The 15,997-nt window shown below is 43.0% G+C and overlaps 1 protein-coding gene across 5 annotated transcripts in view; it reads right to left on the minus strand.

The window, feature by feature from the left end:
• LOC119008605 (partitioning defective 3 homolog) overlaps nucleotides 1-15,997 on the minus strand; it is a 377,798-nt gene that overhangs the window by 266,342 nt on the left and 95,459 nt on the right. For all 5 annotated transcript variants that reach the window (XM_037079110.1, XM_037079112.1, XM_037079111.1 and 2 more), the window contains one exon: nucleotides 5,905-6,076. In XM_037079110.1, coding sequence (XP_036935005.1) covers nucleotides 5,905-6,076 — 172 coding nt within the window. The remainder of the gene's footprint in view (nucleotides 1-5,904; nucleotides 6,077-15,997) is intronic.

Consider the following 15,997-nt stretch of genomic DNA (forward strand, 5'->3'; position numbering starts at 1 on the left):
ACAGAGAGTCCTCAAAAAAAGGGAGAATGTGATCACCTCTCGCTGAAACCAAATATGTTAGAAACACAGACAAACTTTAAGATCACCAGCTGACAGATCGTAGCCTGTGTCTGAGCAATTCCACTGCCTGTAATGATAATTCTCAATGAGGAATGGAGGGTGTTTCTCACATTCATCTTACTCCTGCTAGTTTTTGTAGCCCATCAGCCAAAAATCTGTGGACCCAAAGCCTTATTATTCCATTTTGTGACCCTGTCATGTTGCCTACCAGGAACCGCTTTTAGCATAGAGCCTCACTGACTTTTTCAAAATTCAGACCTTATTATTTTTAATTCATTATTAGCTCACAATTAACATTTTAACTAGATTACAACAAAGTGACTGGTGCTCAGAAAACCTCACTCCAGTTATGCTGTGTTTCCACTGCATAGTAGGCATACAAACTGCTTAACATATCATCAATCAGCACTCAGCTGGAACTGGTTTAAATAAATAGGCCTGACAACATTCTAAGAACTTTATAGAAACTAAAAGGAAGAAGGAGGAAGGAGGCAGACAGAGCCAGTGTGAGATGGGTTAACCATCAGACAAGACCAATCTGCAGATCCATACTGTCACCATTATCAACTCTGTGATTCTTCTGATATCTAAGCCCCTAGATTGTACTGCATCGCCTGCTTACTGCTGAAGTGAGAGATTGAAGAGGTAGTTCTGGACCAGAGAGAGTCAGAGAGAGGCAGGGCAGATGAGAATGATAAGTATCTGTGTCTGCTATCAGACCTAGCTGCACGTGGTCCCAAACCTAAACCTGGTAGTTTATCTATAATTGGCAATCACTGCCTTGGAAGTCACCCAAACCCACTGGGAGAGCCCACGATGGGGTGGCAGTCCACATCTTAAATCCTGAAATCTCAGATCTGGAGATCTTAAAAAAAAAAAAAAAAAACAGGCTGAAAGAATATGTCATACACATCAGTGCCTTTGAGAACTAATTTCTTAATTGAGCAATTTTGTCTTTCAGAATAGTTAATTCACTATGTACAGTTATGTTGTATGTTGTCAGTGTGACTGTGCATCTTCTTTTCCAGAGTGACTTTTATATGGCCTTGGCTGGTGGCAGGGAGCTTCCTCAGTGGCAGACCACTAAGCCAGATTGATTAAATGAAGGCCTTCCTCTCCGAAGGTGTCCACACTCCCCCATCCCACAGGCAATCTCTCTAATGGCCTCCCAGCAACCCTGTCACTGCAAGGCTTCAAGGACCAAGGGAGCAGAGATTCCAGGACCACAAGACCAAGTCAGTGAAGGTAATGACAAATTGTTCCCACATCGGTGTTGTATATAGTTAGAAGCGCCAGGAAGCCAGTTTGTCTTGGCGGGAGTTGAAATTTGTGAGAATGGTAACAGCATAAATGGCAAAATGACAAGTTATCTGTAGATATTTTAGTTTTATCTGGACATTGGCAGGGGGTCAATCATGAAAGCATCATTACAATCACTGCGATTTTCTGTTAGTGTTTTAAAGCCACTCCACATCAATGTCAGTCTTCTTTTAACCTCTGTCAATAGCACTTAGGCTGCTACCATTTCCTGATTGTGGATCATACAATTGCTATTGAGCTACTAAAAAAAATAAAAGAATAAAAATCCCACAGTGAAGAGCAATCCCATAAAAGTAGCAATCTATAAAGTAAGTTGAAGGAAGACACCCTCAATGTTAGAGGTGATGCCCAAAACAGGATTTCTGTGATCCTTTCACACATTTAAGTGTAATTCACACTGATTCTTGGGACTGTTCTTTGGGCCGTAAATATATGATATCACTAACATCTTAACAGCCTTGCTTCAATGCTGTAGATAAAATGATGCTTTAGACACAAAGGATATTGGCTTGAGCGATACAGCCTGTCAAAACTGCTTGTTGGATGGTTGAATAGCTTTGAAAAATCCCTCATCCCTAACCTTTTCAAGATCGGATTAGGAGGCCTGTATATTATATATTTCTGTAATTTTCAAAAAAAATGCCCAAATCCCACACTTAGACCCACTTCACAAGGCAGTATTTGGTCAGGTGTGCAGGGTCCAAAAGGAGCCAGGGATGGGCTTATCTCTCTAGCTCTCCCTTTGAGAGCAGCCCTATCCCCATTTAAGCTATACCTTCCACCTTTTTCTTTTTTTTTCCTGATATAATGAGACAAGAAGTACAAGCTAGTTTTGTCTGAGCATAACTTGACCCTTAGCCACTGTCCGACTCAAATAGCCTCTGAACACTGATTGTATCCTTGTGACCTCAGCGATGTGTCACTGTGTACTGTGCTCTGTAACTCTTAACTTTAACTCTATAGTTTTCTTTTCATCCACAGGTGGAAGAAATATATTAAAAGCTATCATTACTGGACTTCATATGGCACAACTGATTTCTCATATTTTAGCCTTAAAGAGGCAGTAAAACACAAGGACTTGTTGCACCATTCATTTTATGCAGGCACCTATGTCCAAAAACATAGGAAAACTTTGACAAATGGCATCCTGACCGCCAGTAATATAAAGTCAACTCTAGGTCAAATAGAGGGACCCCTGCTCTTTGAGAAAACGAGGACATCCAGTTTTGAAGGTACAAGCATCATCAAGATCCAGTGTTAATCTAAAGTTTCAGACAGTTTCTCTTACTTCTGAAAGACTTGAATTTAGTGGTGAGTAGAAGCAGCGGCAGCTCCGGCGTCCGTATAATTACGGGAAAATTACATTCATTATTGTAATTTACATCTCATCTCCAATCCAATTATTAGCAGTTTGACCTGCACGGCACATGTTAGCATGAAAATCTAAAATGGGCTCCCAAGACGGAGGCAAAGGAGCAGTGGAGGACAGAAAGAAAAGCGAGAGGGAGAGTATGGGACTTTGGGAGTTGTAGGAGGGGAAAAAACAATCAATATGGCTCTAAAAGATGATGATTTTAAATAGCCATAATTCTCTGCCTCAGAGCACAGCTGCCAAGGGCGCCGCTGCAACACTTTGATGTCTGATATGCAATATTGCTGCCAGTAATTTGCTCATCTGCATCTCTAGAGGGACCATCTCCTGTCTGTCTTGTTCATCCGCCTGACCGTGTGTACGTGTTGCCAGTCTGTCTGTCTGTCTGTCCGGCTGGCTCGCCACCTCTTTAAACTCTATTTCACCACACACGTATAGAACTTCTGAAGTACTTTTGAAGTGGAAATTGAACTTGTAAGTGGGCAAAAGTCTGTGTGCATTAAACATAGTCTCTAAAGGAAAAAAAACAATGCAATCTCACTTTTATCTTGTTGGTAATACCACACTTATATAAACTAGCACATAACAAAGCATATCATTGTCATAGGTCCGGCCCCCTGTCTCTCTTTCCTGCTCATCTTCTTCACTGTCATTATCTCTGAAAAACAGCTATATATATGTTATGAAAGACTCCGTGTGTAGGAAGCAATCAGTTCTTCTGTTTTGCTGCAATCTCGTCATTGTATTCCTTGAATACAAAACGTACAATTTACAGAGCGTGCAGGGGACAGGCTCAAAAATGTGTGTGTGTTTGTGGGGGGGACAGGGCCACTGTGAAAATATTCAAAGCTGAACAACAGCTAAAGAGCAAACAATTCTTTCATTTTTAATTCATTACTTTAATACTTACTGGTATTTGCATGAATCAGATTAGAAGTCAGGATCATCTACACAACTGGAAATTGTATCAATTTCATTAAAATGATCCCCACTCAATGTCTATTATATACATGTTTTAATTATTAACTATCTAGATAAATGATTTATCAGTTTGAGTAATGTTATAAGACAGAAAATCAACATTTTCTGATTCCAGCTCCTTAAAGGTGTAATTTCTAGAATATGGATTTTGAGGATGCTCCAAACACAGGGGGCAACATATCACCAGAATAACCGAGAGCTGCTGCTACCATTAATTAGCACAGGGCTCAGTTAGCTGTAGAGCCAGTGGCCCTCGAGTTTGTCTGGACCAGGATCTCGGATCACAAGGGGAGTCACTACAGGCAACGGGCTAAGGCACAACTGGATTTGGCAGACTGAGTATGAACATGACTGGACAACCTCCAAGACTGACTTCGGTCAGTTTGACAACAGGGGATCCAGTGCAGAGGCGATACAGTGGCTCTGACAAAGACTGTGACTTCAGGGACTACAGGACATGGCAGGTGGGGACAGGAGAGGCTTGCAGCAGGAGAAACACGCCAGAGAATCCGACATCAGCAGCCGTGAGACCTTACGAGGTGAGTATTTAATCATGTCTTTCTCAGTGAACTGAGGATTCATTTCAACCAAACCAGAAAGAAAATTGAGAGAATAATTGCCAGATTAATTAACAATGAAAATTAGTGCAGCCCTAGCATGAAGACACATTCTTGGATGTGGAGGGAAACAGGACGGTATCTGTAAGTGAGCTCGCCACCCTCCACTGTGAACACACATCCATCACTATGGACACTGATAAAAGCCTTGCTTGTTCACCTGCTAAGTGTACCAATAGCTAATGTAGTTTCAGTAAATGCATAACAACTCACAACAATGATACGCTATGTAATAGATGGTACCATCTTCTTCTACCATCTTAGCTGATATAAAGAAGTAATACAAAAAAAAATATTGCACTCCCTCTGCCATATTACCATTTTGATACAGTTTTGATTTATTGTGCAGCCCTACTAAGTACCACGACTTCCCCTTAGTGATACACCTGCTGTTTGAAGATTTTATCATCCACTGTCACAGCAAACAGACTGGTTTGGGACAGCCCTTAAAAAGGTGATCCTGCCTTGCTAACACACACTCAGAGGCCCCCTGCAGGGATGGGGCCATACTTGTGTGAGCAATGAAAGATGCCAACATTTCTCCAACCTGGTCAATGTTTCAAATGAAGGTTTGTTTGAAGCAAGTCGACAGCAAGTCAGATAGCTTCAAACCAACCTGCCTCTCACACTGAGCTACTGGTTGACTTTCAGATTGCCATTCAAAGAGTCTCCACAGTCAGGTTGAGGGAAGCGCTTTAATGTCAGGGCATGGCGAGAAAGGTCTATAGTTCATTCATGTGTGGTTTAAATGTCTTAGATGTCCTTTACAGTTTACGTCAGCCCTGCATCAGCTCGCTGGCTCCACTTCATAGGATATGAACATGTGGACATGAGCAACATCTGAGTCACTGACGTTTGGTTGTGTGTGCCATCTGTGAGTGTGTGCATGTCCATCTTGCTCTGGCATGTGTGCTCCTGCTCATGCATGTCTGAGTATCCAGCTGTGTCTCAATTCCTTCCGTTGTCTCAGTTTCTTCCTGTCTGCCTAAGTCAGTGCACTGCCATTCCCTGGACACACTGTACAGTCTTGACGGACACTCGACTCCACACAACACACACCGCATATCAAGTAAAACAGCCAATGGCCACAGGAGAAAAAGTTTACTTTGATGCATTTTGGTGTTGTTTCAGTCAGGTTCCCACTGTACAGGTACAAGCTGGTCTTCATACCATTTGAATACACAAAAAGAAAACTGACTACGTGCAGAATGCCCTTTGCCTTCAATTTAATATCATTGTGCTCAGCTTCCAGTTATGTTCCGATGTCAGCTTTCATGTGCCTGACCTATAAAGCCTTGATTTTTTATCTGCTCATTCTTAAAAAAGCACATTGCGGGCTTTGAGGTGCTAACCATGCTGATGCTAATCTTCCACTTTTTTGCTTGGTTATGATGTGCCACTCACAACGTCGACTAAGTAATTTTTTGTTGTTGTTGCTGTTTATTTATTTGTTTGCCATAATCATTTATTGATAGAACAACAATAGCTTGAGGTGAAATATTCAGGTTGATGTAATAATGTTACTACTGATGATAATGTTAATATGGCACTCACCGGACAGCAGAGCGGTTGGCGTGACCTCGATCTCACTGTTGGTCTGGTAGGGCTGGAAGGCCGATGCTGAACTCGTGTCACTGGTGAAGGGTTCTGGACTCTGTGTACCTGAGCTGGCGCTGGTACCGTCACCTCCATTGTGAGGATCCTGCTCTTCATACACTGCTATCAGCTGGAGAGAGAGGGGAAACATGTCATTGTGTATTAGTGTGAGCTTTGGGGGGTGAGGAGATATGCAATTTTGCTAGTATCTAGTAAATACGTGTTTGTATGTCTAACTTTAACGAAAGTGAAGACATACATACTGTATGTGTCTATACACACACATACTGTTTGTATGCTTTGTAATTTTGAGGTTATCTACCTCAGCCCAAATCACTCAATCATGCTGCTGGTCCTTCTACAACACACTCATTCTGTCTCTGTCTCTCTAACAGTCTAATCTCGCAACATCTGCATGTAGCGCAGGGTGTTTTGGGTTGCCAGGTTTGGCTCCCACCGCGAGCAGCTGCTCCATTCCCACAAAGGTGATACATTGCCACGTTCCCCAGGCCAGATAGGAAGAACCCCCCCAGCATCCCGTAATCATTAGAGTCTACCACACACTGCTCATCACTACAGCCAATATGCCCTCCTAACAAGAGAGAGAGAGAAACGACAGCCAAGATTATGGTGCGAAAGAAACACTAGACTCTGTGTCCTCTTTCACCGGGATTAAGAAAATTTGATCAACCGATGATGATTGACTACATACGAGTTGAGGCTTATTTTTAGGCTCCTTCACTGAGTCATGGAGGGGGAAAAAGAGAGAGAGAGAGAGAGAGAGCACTGAATGCATACAACCTGTGGTGGTGAAGTGGAGGCAGCAGAGCAAAGTGTTTTATTTTCTTGCATAACCTGTTACTAAACCACTCACAAGAAGATTAACCTCTTATTCCATCCATACAGAGCAATCATACAGCTGCGGCCTGATACACACCATGCTATACAGAACAATACTATGTATATAACAGACTTGAGATGAGTTCCTTTTCATGTCTTTGTGCTTCCTGCAAATCTATGTAATGGAGGGCCATGGATGTAGAGAGAGCAACCAACAAAGAAAGCATTAGTCGCCGTTGGGAGCAAACAGCTTTCCGTGTATACCGCATCCTATTTGTCTGAAGGTAAAAATAGCACAAGTGTTTTTTTTTCCATGTATTTGCTGTTTTTCATCACCCCGACGCAGGGAAATCTGCATATAAACAAGTTTAGAAGCCCCTGCTTCTCTTTCTGATTCATATGCAGAGGGCGACGCTTATGTGTGCATGCGTTTGTGTATCTGCGTCTGAATTTATGCCTTTCTGTGAGTATGCCCATGTGGTTTAGTGTTGGCGTAATTCACGGCGACATCTCTCACGCTGGCTTTGCACAATTATAGCAGACTGCATTTTTTTTCCTCTTTCTTTTTTTTCCCCGAGATGTTTCCTTGCATCACAATGCCGTCTCCGAGACATACTCTATCACTGATGGCGTCACCCATTTCACTCTAATCACGTTGCATTCCGATCTCGAAATTACATTCCTCAGGTTGTGAGGGTTTATCGCAAATTTGCTCAGCGCACCAGAGAGGCAATCACAGAGGAGAAGAGATCTGGTACTAGAAAATAAGAGGGCCTTAATATTAGCAATCAGTCAGTTTGAAGAGGTGATTTGCTGAAGGTTTGCTTATTTGTAAATGTGTAAATTCACATGTGTTGAGCCTTGACGTGATACTTTGCTTTTGTGTTTAAGGGCAAACAGTTAATGGGCAATCTGAGTGTTAAAACTGAAGATGTTTCCTTGAGGCAAGATAACTAATCCACTCCGTTTTTTATATCTTATACTTTGATGTCTCGTCTCTTTACAAGATGTTAAAACTGAATTCAGGAAATGAAGAAGAAAATTGTGCTTGAAAAGATGAAATTGATGATGTTTCGTTAAAAGTTTTGTCAGCATAACTATGAAAGAAACAGCCATGTGATGATGGCGAGGCGGCTATGAACGCAGACTAGAGTGAAGGGCTGTCCCAAGAGGTATTTACACTGCCCTAGAGCATTTACAAGCCAATGAATCACTAGTGACAAAGTAATCAGGCCTCCCATTCATATGTTGCTGGGAGTATTTAGCAGCCCGACAAGCCCTCTGCCTGCCAGCTGCCCATTTAGAGAAGTGGTGAATACTGTTGTTGGTGTCTCGACGAGGCGTGATTCATTTTTAAATACATTCCAAATCCCTCTAATTAGGTCCACTTTGCTATGCCTTGCATCCTTTCACAGACACTCCAGACCACTCTGTGGGTATCTGACATATCCAGCTAAACTCATCTACACACCCTCCGTTTCATAATCAAATGGGCCTGCATTTATCCTGCATTCAATATTTATGGGCTCTTGAAAGTGCGTGTTTGTCCTCTAAACCCAAAGAGACATGTAAAGTTCCCATCAGAAAGCTGAGTTCTAGTTTCCAAGCAGTGGGCGTGTTTTTGTGTGTGTGTGTGTGTGTGTGTGTGTGTGTGTGTGTGTGTGTGTGTCTTTTGCTTCTTGGCTCTGTCTGTCTGATCTATTCACCTAAACTTGCCATGACATTTAGGTTCAATTAATTCCCAATGAAAGTTTTCGAGAAAATTGCGTGTTAGAGTCTAATTTCAAACAGCTTTGAAAACTATTTTGAAGTCTTATCAGAAAGATATGGGCAGATGCTCCCATCATTTCTAAATTTTACATTAAGTCTTAGCGCTGATGCGTATCATATTAGTGTCAGTCAACCATGAGCGTAACTCATTAACCAAAACACTCAAAATAATTACTTTACAACCAAAATAAAACATTTCATAGTTTTTGAATTCAGAAGTGTGCTTATCTACCACGTCCAGTTATGACACTCCAAATTTTCATTTCCAGAGTTGCCAGCATTGCCCGTAGCCAGTTGTGACCAAAACACCACAAACAAGGCTGGAAGAAAGAACTGGAAAGGACATTAATCTCCCTGTTTGACTCACACACTTATCATCAACACACATCTGCAGAGTATTTTTGGTTGAGGGATGGGCTGCCAGATTTTGAGAAGTGCCCCATAAAACCCCCTCCTTTCCTCCCCTCTCTCCGAGCTTTTTTCCATCGTCATCCTGTCCTCTGTTTGTGCTTCAGAGATGGGGGCACTCTTAGCCAGGGGGAGAACTGACGCAATTCTTGCTGTTGACGGGACTGAGCTCAAGCTGCAACGCACTGAAAGCCATCACACAAATGCTTTTCCTCCGTCTGGGAATTGGTCACAGCCACTTTAGAACTGAGACGATTTCACGTTAAATTTTATTTTATTCTCACACTTTCCCCCCGTGGCTGCTGTGCAGCGGGCGACGAGTTGTATTCAGAAGTTTTTTAAAAAGGAGGAAAAGTTTTTTAGCGATTCACAAACGGGGAGTGGCATGGCTAATTGTCAAGTGGCGTAACAGCTGAGGATGAGGATCCAGAGTGGGGGGGGCAGAGAAAGGGAGGCAGCGGGAGATAATTTCTAAGAGCCCATGAATAACAAGATGCTACATCCAACAATAAAACACACACTTATATCAAAACCAAAGGTAGGAAAAGAGGAATGAGAGAAGGTAAGCACATGACAGGATGTGAGTTGAAGATACGTTCCAGTTTCCAGTCTCGGGATAAACTCTGGAGCGATTTGAAAAACCTATTTAGCTCCTACCTGCTTCAGTTGAGAGAAGCGAGGAGAAGAGAGGAACAGACTGAGTCTTATTTCATGGGCCTCTCTCTCTCTCTCTCTTTCTCTCTCTCTCTCTCTCTCTCTCTCTCTCTCTCTCTCTCTCTCTCTCCAGCAGGGAGCTACAACACTGCTGCTGCCTTAAGCCCCTGGAGCAAGGCTGACACTCATCCACTCTCAGACAGTTCCACTGACTGTCACAGCAGCTGCCAATCAACCGCTATCTACCTGGAAGCCTGAGGGCTGCTGGAGAGAGGCAAGAGCAGCGGATGGAGGCAGACGATGATGAAGGGGTGAGGCGAGGAGGAGGACAGGAGGAGAAGCAGAGGAAAAGGGAAAGTCGAATGAGGCCGGGCATTCTCTGCAGCCTAGGTACGGGCTGTGCTCAAGATTCAGCATTTCCATATCTGTAACGGAGAGAGTAAAGAGACAGGGCACCGAGAAAAAAAACAGAATCTCAGGGATGCCTTTCATGTCGGCCTGCTTTGATCTCTTTCCGACTTTTGGCAGCATGGGTGGAGTAGAAGAAGAGACAGAGAGGAAGCAACTGAGGAGGGGATAAGGAGCTGTTTTGACAACCTCTCTCCATCTACCTTCTCTCTTCTCCAACCCCTCTCTCACTACCACCACCACCAAACACACCCCTCCACCTCCGAAAACCTCTGATCTGCCAGGAAGCCTGGGCATTAAGATTGGCACTGGAACAAAACAGCCGTTGCAAAGCATTCGCCTGGCGACGCTCTGACGACAACAGAGGTTGTTAGTAGTCAGGGGGGCAGCTCTGGTAGTGCCACCAGAGACATGTTATACCTGCCCCGCGATGCTCTGACGCTAATCCATATCTGCCGTGACAGCTTTTTCACAGCCGAGTGGAAGGGATGGCTGACAAGAGTCAACCCGCGGGAAACCTGTCCGCTCAATCCGCACCTTCAATTAAAGAGAACATCCAAAGTTGAACCACGCCATGTCCTGCTGTGAATATTTATTGCTGCACAAAAAGTCGTCCCTCGGAGGCAAGATTAATATTCGTTCATTTGTCCGTCACGCTTTTTCTTTCCCCTTCCACTCCAAAGGTGACAATTCAGTGTTTCAACTAATAAGCTGTGATTACAGCTTTAAGAATGCGTTGATAAATGGAATTCATTGAGTTTACTACCCCCAGCTCCTTCACTTCTTTTAGAGTGTGTCACGGAAGCAGTGACAGTGAATTAATCAGTACACTAAATGAATTGAGTTAAAGCTACGCAATGCCTGCATCATTGCTGAGGTATCTTTCACACATGAATAAAACACAAACACACACCGACCCCACCAAACACAAACAGTCCAGGTTTCATCTCCCTTCCCTGTCATTTATCATCATTTTATCGCAAGGGCACCAGGGGCGCAGAGTTATTACAGGTACAGTAGCGGAGGAAAGTGTGAAAGCCCAACACTCCACCAGAAACTTCAAGAACTTTAAACTTGGGTTGAGTAATAGCCAGGGGCCACGATCCTTCATCCACACGCCCCCCATCCATCTGTCCATCCATCTATTCGCCCACTTCAGCACCTGCCATTTATCAGTCGATGACCCTTCAAACATCCATCAAAGGGTAAGGTTTTTGATCGACTATTAGTATGCAAATAGATCAACTCGATACAGCTCTGATATGATACACTCTTTCATGCAGTGACAGTCCATGGTCCTTCATTCCCCTCTAAGATAACGTGACCTTTCCTTGCAACTTTTTCTCATTGACCCTAGGCAACAGCACAATGAAGAAACCTTCTTCCTCTTGCTGTAGAGTTTTCAATATTTCATCCTTTCCTGCCGTCCATTATTCCTCACACGCCGAGAGTCGAGTGAACCAACAAAGTGCTTAGTCCTGTATTTTTCCTGCTCATTAAGACCATCAAATATTCAGAGAATAGGTCTGCAGCACTCTGGCCTGCCATCACCAGCATTCCAACTAACCCTCAAATGGCACCCTGCAGCCTCCAGAAACGTATGCATATTTCAGGTGCTGTCACATGGGGTTGATGCAAGAGAAGAGTGCCCCCGAAGGCTCGCTAAGACCCGAAATGATGACACACACACCACAAAGGAAATGTCATGCGTAAAGATGCTGCGACACATGGAATACATCCTCCTGTTTGTAACAGCGACGGTGCGCGAGGGTTAGGGCCAGAAGGAGTAGGAAGGATGGGGGGGATTTTGAGCAGGCTTAGAGAAATTTAATCCCCAAACAAGCAAACGCAAGTCCCGAGATTGGTTTATGCTGCTGTTCTCGCTGAAACATTAAGTCATCATTTCTCTCACTTTTAAATCAAAGCCGCTCACGAGGTAGATTCACTGCAGGAAGAAAAAAAGAAAAAACAAGGTAGGAGGGGTGTTCAAGAAAGAATGGGTGAAGAGGCAGTGAGAAAATATACAGAGCAAGCAAAGTTTAACCAGATTAGAGACTCATCCCTTTCAAATCCACTCGGCCAAGTTCTCGTCCCTGGCTTTGAAGTTTTTCCTCCTGTGTTGGGGGAAATGAATTCACACATATTAGGGAGCCCTGTGCAAGTGCTACCTACGCAGTGCTGACGGGAGGAAAAATTCCTACTACGCCCCCATCGCTTTCTGCCATGTATATTAATGTCTTATAACCCGTGGTCATATGTACAATTCGACCCTATTCAGCTCAGGGAAATAAATAACACTTTTTTTTTTATTTTTTTTTTTTATGGGCACACAGAAGACCAGTGCTGGCTGCAGCTTAGGAGTGAGTGGGGAGAGGAGGGAGGGAAAAGTGATGACATATTCATGAAAGCAATTAGGGTGGGTGTCCATAAGAAAGCAGAAACATGATGAGCATTTTGTGACCTCGATGGGCTAAATTAACATCAATCACCTGACAGTAATTAACACTGCGCAGACACACGGAATAATGCTGAACTAATCTTGTTCCATCAACACGTCTACATTTTTTAAATGCAATCACATTAATTATACTTTTCCATCCAGGTGTAAAGAAAATCGTTCATTTCTAAGAGTTTGGCTTGTTCAGTTCACTTTATGTGAAATATCCTTCGGCCGCATACACTTTACTTTTTGATACTTTGAAGGACTTCTAAGGTTGAATGCACAGACACACCGCATCCAAAATAGTCCGTGTAGTCTAATCATTTGTTTATGATATCCTCTATTGATTTTTTCATACCAGCCTATATTCATTTTGCTGTCTAAACAGAGTTGTTGGGGGCACCTTGAGGTGTTGCACCCTCAAACTGGTCTTAAAGAAATCCAATCAATGCAATGAACCTACCTGCTCCCCCCAGTCTTCATCTTACCCTGCCCCACCACTCTGCACACCCAATCTAATAATGCCTCTCCTCCCCTGCCCTGATTCACATGCAAAACAACAAACAGACAGCCTGTCTAGGGGCTGCACTCGCAAACACACACACACACACAGATGTGAGTAGATGAGCGCACCCACACGCTATTTAACTGCAGATGCGCACAAAAGCATAAAAAGTCACAGTTTGTGTATTAGTATTCCTCTCCCAAAGCGCTGGCATTAGAAAAACTCATACTCTAACAGTGCCTTTCAGATTGCGGTGCCCTTCAATCTTTCATTGGTTATGCACAAAGCCAGGAGAGAGTAATTAAAAACTCCACATTCAGGGACCTCGGCACAGAAAGGGAGAGAGAGAGAGAGGGCCGAAAGAAAAAAAGGGAAAGCTTCAAACATTTCAGGCCTCCCTGGTGGAAAGAGATGTAGGGAATGAGGAGCAGAAAGTGGAATGGAGCAGACAGAGAGGGAGGGCCGTATCCTTGACAAGGCCATTCATCCTCTGTAGTCAAGGCAGATGGAAATCAGGTATTTCATACATTTACAAATCCAGAGCTGATCATTCACAAGAAGAATTTATGCATTAAGATTGTCATCTCATACACCCTGGGCCTAATTACTTAAGCGTTATCTGTCTCAGGGTATTGGAGAAAAGATCTAGAGAAAGGCCCTTTCTCTTTGATTCTGATACACTGAGCTCACATAGAAGACTGATATCTTAGAGGACTGCAAATACCGGCTGCATTGGAGATATCTGGGCAGAGACTCTTGTTGACAATAATGAGTGGAAAAATAAACCAAAAATTGACCAAGAAACCCAAGGGAGATCGAGGATAGTTACTTTAAAGTGTAGGCTTTTACTTTCATTTTATTTTGTGTCTTGGGTTTGCCTATTTGTTTTTTGGTTCCGAGGATTTTCTACATTGTGCTGAGACCTCTGTATTTGAGCCGGGTCTGCCAAACAACACTCTCCAATCGACCAGGTTCAGGCAGAAATTTCAACCCAGAGGCGCAGTAGATCAAAACACAATTCTGACATGATACAAGGAGTGAGACCGACTCTTTGACTTTGATGTCCATATATTGTTGCAAAATTGGGCAGCGGGTCTCGCTCTTGATTAGCCTTTGCCCTGTCACACGTGATGGCCCCGGGTGAGCTGCCTGATAGCCTGGGGCCATGGACCTGCAAAGCTGTGTGTGTGCACAGAATATCTGAAATGCAAATAAAAAGACTTTGAACTTGTAGAATAGACTTCAAAACATGGAATACATTAATATTTGTAAGTGTTTTGTTGCACTGAGGTCTGCATTCAATTCTAATTCAATGGTCAAATTTAAGAAAGAATTCTAGGATGGGCCATAGGTATTAATTCATATGAATGTATATTCTGTATCAAGTAGGATACATGTAACAGGCTGGCCACACTGGCTGCTTGTGTAGTGACTGGCTGCTTGTGTAGCTGCGTTGCTGAGCTGCTGCACACCCACATGCTTGTGTCCACACCAGCAGTGTTGCAGCAAGTCTCCTGCCTGCCATATCTGTTTACATGGAGTTTAGCTTTGATAATTAACAGTAAATACTATGACGTGACTTTCCTTTAGGTGCATTTGCAAGACTCAGATTTTTTCGATGACACACCACTGCAGTCTTGCTTGACACACGTGTGAAAAGGGCGAGTCACGCCAGCAGGGTGGCTGCTGTAACCTGCAAACATAGACTCGGAATGAAAAGCAAGACTAAGGCACAAACAGTGCTTATGCAGCCAGTATGGCCTGCCTTCCTTGTATATTAGTTATCGCAGATAGATCAAGAATAAGATGTGAATATGTAAAAATGTATTGTTAAAATCAGATATACCACAATCTAGTTTAGCTCCCGATGGGTTAAAGGGGTGCACCACCAATTTTACACATTAAAATCATTATTCATCTTTTTTTTTTTTTTTTTTTGCTGAGCAGCTGCGTTGAGCCACTTAGCCACTCAGCTTGTCAAACAGCCTTTTGTTCTCAGTAAGGCTTATTCAGACAGGATGTATATCAGCCAGCCAGCCAGTCAGTCAGCAAATGAGTAAAAGAGCAAATTTCAATCACTGAGGCATAGGGCTGCAACTAATGATAATAATGCTGATACACTTTATTGATTAATCTGCCCATTATTTTCACAATTAATCATTTTGTCTATAATATGTCAGAAAAAGTCAAAAATGTCAAAAAAACATTTCCTAGAGTCTTAATAGTGCTTCTTTTGTCTAACCAACAGTCGTTTACATTGTCAAATGAAAGAAAATATTCATTTGACCTTTTTAATACTCAAGAGATAATTAAGAACAGGGAAAACAGTAACAAAGAGTTATACTAATGGAGAAAAGGCAATTCCACAATTAGCTGATAAAAAGCCATTAGAATAGTAAGCCAACCAGTGATCCAGCAAGGAGGTGGTCAAGTGGAGCTAAACACCCCACTGTTGGCACAGACATAGCGAAGTAGCCAGTGGGGACAGCACTGTCATTATCTGCCATCTGCAGGCCTCAGTGGCCTTAGCCTGGAGGGAGAGGAAACCAAGACGAGGGAAGAGAAGCAGGGAGTGGATGCTTGTTCTTACTTGTGTTTGTCTGGGGAGGTAAACACACAGTGTGAGAAGAGACACACTTAACACACCGAAAAGAACGGGAAGACAACAAAGAAGTGACTTTGCGTTTATGAGGGGCCACAGCCTTTGCTTTGTGAGAGAGAACATAACCAGTGTGTTAGACTAGCGGGGAGCAATTACAGCAGCATGCTCAAACAGAACAAACTGACGAACTGCCATCACAAGTGTGTCTGTGTGAGAAGTGTATGCTTTGAACATAGCGCATCACTCTTTAGACAGATATGTTAATGATTTTTCTCACCTCTAATCGGTGCTATGTGTTACGTTTGTATGACATTTACACATTTATACACATTTATTGATAGAATATTACCTTGTGGGTAGGGTTGAGATATAAGGGGTTCTGCTATGCGCACAAATGTAACACCTGTATCACTCACAAAGCAGG

The sequence above is a fragment of the Acanthopagrus latus genome, chromosome 19 (assembly GCF_904848185.1).
Source record: "Acanthopagrus latus isolate v.2019 chromosome 19, fAcaLat1.1, whole genome shotgun sequence".
Lineage (NCBI taxonomy): Eukaryota > Metazoa > Chordata > Actinopteri > Spariformes > Sparidae > Acanthopagrus > Acanthopagrus latus.